This window comes from Cicer arietinum, chromosome 4 (genome assembly GCF_000331145.2).
Source record: "Cicer arietinum cultivar CDC Frontier isolate Library 1 chromosome 4, Cicar.CDCFrontier_v2.0, whole genome shotgun sequence".
NCBI classification, from domain to species: Eukaryota; Viridiplantae; Streptophyta; class Magnoliopsida; order Fabales; family Fabaceae; genus Cicer; species Cicer arietinum.
This window is the reverse complement of record NC_021163.2, coordinates 64405293-64410308: the sequence shown is the minus strand read 5'-3', so window position 1 is coordinate 64410308 and position 5016 is coordinate 64405293. Positions and strand designations below refer to the sequence as shown.

The 5016-nt window shown below is 31.5% G+C and overlaps 1 protein-coding gene across 1 annotated transcript in view; it reads right to left on the bottom strand.

Moving 5' to 3' along the window:
- Nucleotides 1–620, bottom strand: part of LOC101488423 (protein MAINTENANCE OF MERISTEMS-like) — a 1087-nt gene extending 467 nt beyond the window's left edge. The window contains exons 1-2 of the mRNA XM_027333631.1: nt 576–620; nt 40–491 (exon numbers count right to left, since the gene is read on the bottom strand). Of these exons, the coding sequence (XP_027189432.1) occupies nt 40–491; nt 576–620 (497 nt within the window). The remainder of the gene's footprint in view (nt 1–39; nt 492–575) is intronic.
- Nucleotides 621–5016: the final 4396 nt, after the last annotated feature.

Below are 5016 nucleotides of genomic sequence, written 5' to 3'. Positions count from 1 at the left end.
TCTCTACGAATGATATATGGATGAGAAATCCGACGAAACCAGTCCATGTACTCAATTGCACAGTCTGCAGGTTTGTGTACAACTGCCCCAGCGTCAACTACATGTACAGCGTATTGCGTAAACATGATGTCCATTTCCTCTGGTGTGGTCGTCTGACCTACTATCTCCAAAGGTGAACCAGGGATGGTTTGGACATGTCCATATTGACGCAATACCCTATCTGGCAAGTGAGCATACATCTTGGGACCCCATCGTATCCACCCTCTGAATAATGAAACAACCTCAAATGGTCGCTTCGGCCTATGCTCTCTGTAGGGTGTCCAACATATGCCATCAACATCAATCTCGTCCAGTGCTTTCCTAAATGGAATAACCAAACCTTTATCCCGTTTTGGCTTCCATCTAAGTGCTCTCGGATAGTCCTCATCATAAACCTGAGATAGTCTACAACAATTCGCACATAATGTTGGAAAATGTTCATACACCCACACCTGCACATATACAATAAGATATTCAAAAATCAATAAAGCAACAAACCAGGAAATAAATCAAACCAGGAAAGCAAGCGCAAATACCTGTAATAGTGTCAGATACCCTGATACTGTTCTAGTCTGATGCATACTCGTTTCTCGAAGATTGTCGTATAGGTAAGCAAGCGCAACAACACCCCATGCATATCCTCTGCATGAATTGAGGTCTCTGAAACATTCAAGGTAGACAACACTCACTGCGAATGCACTCTTGTCGCTGAACAAGGTGCAACCCACCAAAAATAAAAGAAATGCCCTTGCAGCCATCTGCCAATGCTGATCAGCACATCGCTGATGGTATACGTCAAGCAACCAACTGTACCGACAGTGGTTGTCCGCGTCAAGTTAAACTCAGCATATGCAGCAGCCAGACTCACCCCAAGAAGCTCACCCAACAACTCTGCAGCGTCATCCTTGTTAAATATATTAACGCTGAAGAATGCACCGGTGATGGGTATATGCAGCAGCGAAGAGACATCGTCCAAAGTAATGGTCTTCTCCCCAATTGGAAGATGAAAGTTGTTGGTGTCGCGATGCCATCTCTCGACAAAGACATAAATTAGACCTTTGTCGATCATCTCATAGCTGCATTTTAGCAATGTATATAAACCAAAACTTTTAACAAGTTCCTCAACCTCTTGATTTTCAATGACAGCTTCTTTTAATTTTTTGCCATTGCTGAAAATCCTTAACTCTCCGCGATCCTGAAATAAATTAACCAAACAAATATAAGTTCAAACACATTAAGCAAATATTTAATATTTAATTTGATTCAGAAATTTACCACGCCGTCCCATAGTCGTGTCGCAACATGATCCCCGTATGTCCTTATGACAGACCTGTCAACCGGACCACCAGGATATCCGTCATCTGCTTCAGGTTGGGCCTCATCCGCTTGGGCCTCTTCTGCTTGCCCCTGTTATGGTTGCGCATGTTCTACTTGTTGATTCTGTAATCTTCGCTGTCCACGCAATTCACGCTGAGCACGGTGAGCCCGTGCAGAAGCGGTTGGTCTAACACGACCCTCTCTATCAGTCCCTTGGTCGAGTATAATACGACCCTCTCTATCAGTAAACATTGTGCGCACCATTTCTGCATAAACAAATCATAATCATTATCAAAACAACATAGCAATATAACATAAACCACAACAGGGGCAAGCATAAACTCATACGTGAACTGAGTTCACGTTCAGCAACCTACGTGAACTGTGTTCACGTACGTGAACTCCATCACCTACGTGAATTGAGTTCGCATACGTGAACTCCATCAGCCTACGTTAACTGAGTTCACGTCCACCTACGTGATCTGAGTTCACGTACGTGAACTCCATCAGACTACGTTAACTAAGTTCACGTCTACCTACGTGATCTGAGTTCACGTACGTGAACTCCATCAGCCTACGTGATCTGAGTTCACGTACTTGATTTCACTTCACGTATTTGAACATTCAAAACCCAGAAAACACCATCAAACCCAGAATCATTGATGAACATTCAAAACCCATTCATGAAAATTCAAAACCCAGACAGTTAAACCCACGAAACGAAAACGAAAACACTTACTTGATTGAAGAGATGCTTGAAGTGATTGAAGATGGTGTTGAAGATTATTGAAGATTGATTGATTACTTGATTCAAGAAAGTAGATGATTGAAGATGAAGGATGAAGGTATTAGGTTAATGAAGATGAAGATGAAGGTATTAGGTTATAGAAGATGAAGTTAGAAGATGAGTGGTTAAAGTGAATATAGAGGGAAGGGTAATTTGGGTATTTTGGGTTTAAAAAAAAATTGAGGGGTGTGGGAAGTAATTTGATAGGTGTGAGAAGCAAAATTGTTAAGTAATTGAATGAAAAAGAAAAAATTAATTACATTTTAAAATTATAAAAATTCATATTCCGTCACTGACATGGTAGGTATTTACATGTCAACTCAAAGTAGACCTTCCTTTCCTTCTGAACCTCTTCTTCTCTTTGTAGCCATCGTGTCGTCGAGGCAACAAACCATCTCATTTGTTTATCTTACAATTTTCTTCCATCTACTGCCGTGAAAAAAAAAATTATAAGTGGGTTTTGTAATTTTTTATATTTTTTTATATTAATATATTAATTAATATTTAAAAGAGAAACACTAAATAAAAAAGTAAGATTAAAAAATAAATAAAGATAAAAAATAATTTAAAGAATAAATATATCTTATAAATCATAACTTTTGTTTATAAATGAGAAAAAATTTATAAAATTTTTCTTATAATTGAGACAGTATTATAAAAATAAGTGATGAGTTTTGTGTTGAGAATGAAAAAATATGCAATTTGATTTGAGAATGAAAAAATATGCAATAGTAAAGGTATTTTTATTTTTTTTAAATGGATTATTTTTCAATGCAAGAATATTAATTTTTATTATTTTTGTGCACACAATAAAAAAATAATGTAGAATCAACACACACTATGCATGTTCTGTTGTTACCTTATGCTGAAAAGAAGCTCACGCGATGAGAAAAGGAAATTAATATGAACATGGGTAATCATTCACTTGACATGGGAGAATGGACTATGTGTATGCAATCAAACTTATTCTAAATTTGTAGAGATTAGAAAAGTAAATAATTTATGGTTCATCATCACTATAACTACTTCTTCCTCTTTCTCTTTCTCTCCCACTCTTCTCCTCCTCTCCCCTACCTTTGTTTCCCTTAATTTCTTCTCTCCCACTCTTCTCCTCCTCTCCCCTAACCTTTGTTTCCCTTTCCCTTAAAAAGCTTTAGTTTAAGTTGTTAGTTTACACGCCCATTGCATTTTCTGTGTATTTTATATTTTTTTGGTTCATATGTTTTATGGACTTAATCCTAACTTATTTTTAATTTGTTAAGTTGATTTGAACATTGTGTCATCAAACTTTTATGTTAAAAAAAAAGTGAATTTAATAATTTTTTAATATATTTTTATTAAAAAAAAAACAAAATTGAATGACTTCGATAATTATATATATTCTTCTTATTTAAACTTATTAGCAGCAGTCATTTATATCTTCTCTATAGATAATGTAAATTATTTGTGTGTTTTAAATTTTAATATTTGATTAATTAAAACAATCAACTCACAATATTTTTGATTAATTTTTATCATGTCAACTATATAATAATTTTTTAACTCTTTATAAAAATTAATTTTATAAATAAATAAATATATATTATTCTCTATAGATTTGTTTAGTGTAAAATTCTACGATTAATTTAAATATAAAATCAATTTTATAATAATAAAAATTTAATATTTTATTAAAATTTATTTAAAATAGTAGAATAAAATTAATTTTTTTAAATCTTTTTGACTCAGTATTTTTAAAACTAACTTACGTAATATTAAAGATTTAATTAAAGATACAATTTTTAAATAAATATCAAAATTTAATATAAATTATAGGTACATATAATTGAAACGTAATATACAATTTTTAAATTGTTTAAATTAGTTTCTACACCTTTTTATTATTATCATTTTGCATTTTATAATGTTTTTTTATATAATTTTAAATCATTATTATACACAAAATTATTTTCCAACAATTTTAGTTTGAAAATAGTATTCAAATGCACTGTTCCAATCACTATCAAGTAACAAATAACAGCAATTGCAAGACGTTACGAAGAAGAAATTGAGCAGATTTTACAGATGAATTGCAATAACAAACAAAAAATATTAATGTGGGTATATAAATTAAGTTATTAAATATTTGAAATAAATAAGTAAATTTCAAAATCCCCTAAGATTGGTTACAAACACGTGTAACACTGTTGTATAAGTGAAATACAATGAATGTAATTTTTTTTAGATGTGAAATTAATATATGTCAATTTATTAAAAATAAAATTAACGTATATTTTTAAAATTAAATAAAATTAAATATAAACAATTTTTTTGTTATTTTGTAATTGATTGAACATATTAATTTAACCAATAAATTAAAGTTTAATTTTTATTGGAACGAGTAATACAATTTAAATATACTATTATATAATAAAAGATGAGATGATAAATTAAGAATATTTTCAAGAATTAATATATGCAATCTATCTATTGCTTTGTAAATCAAGATTTTGAATTACGGTAAATGAACAAAATTTAACAAAAGGTAAAAATATAAAAATAAAAGAAAATCCAGTTACTTCGAAGTAACATGTCAAATTCAACATCAACTGTCAACTGCATATACTTATTTAAGTTTGGCATAGGAGACATTTTTTAAGTTTGGCATAGGAGACATTTTTGTTAATGGATAGTTTTTCTACATCAAATATTCCATAATCCTATATCAAATTTGTTATTCTCCGCGTAATGGAAAGCAATGTTAATCATTTAAAACACCTACCACCACCAAATATACTTCTCGACCATATTCATCAACCTAGAGGTACAATAGAGTTTCTACTAGATCCATATCATATAAATTATCAATAGTTAATTAATATCTACAATGATAG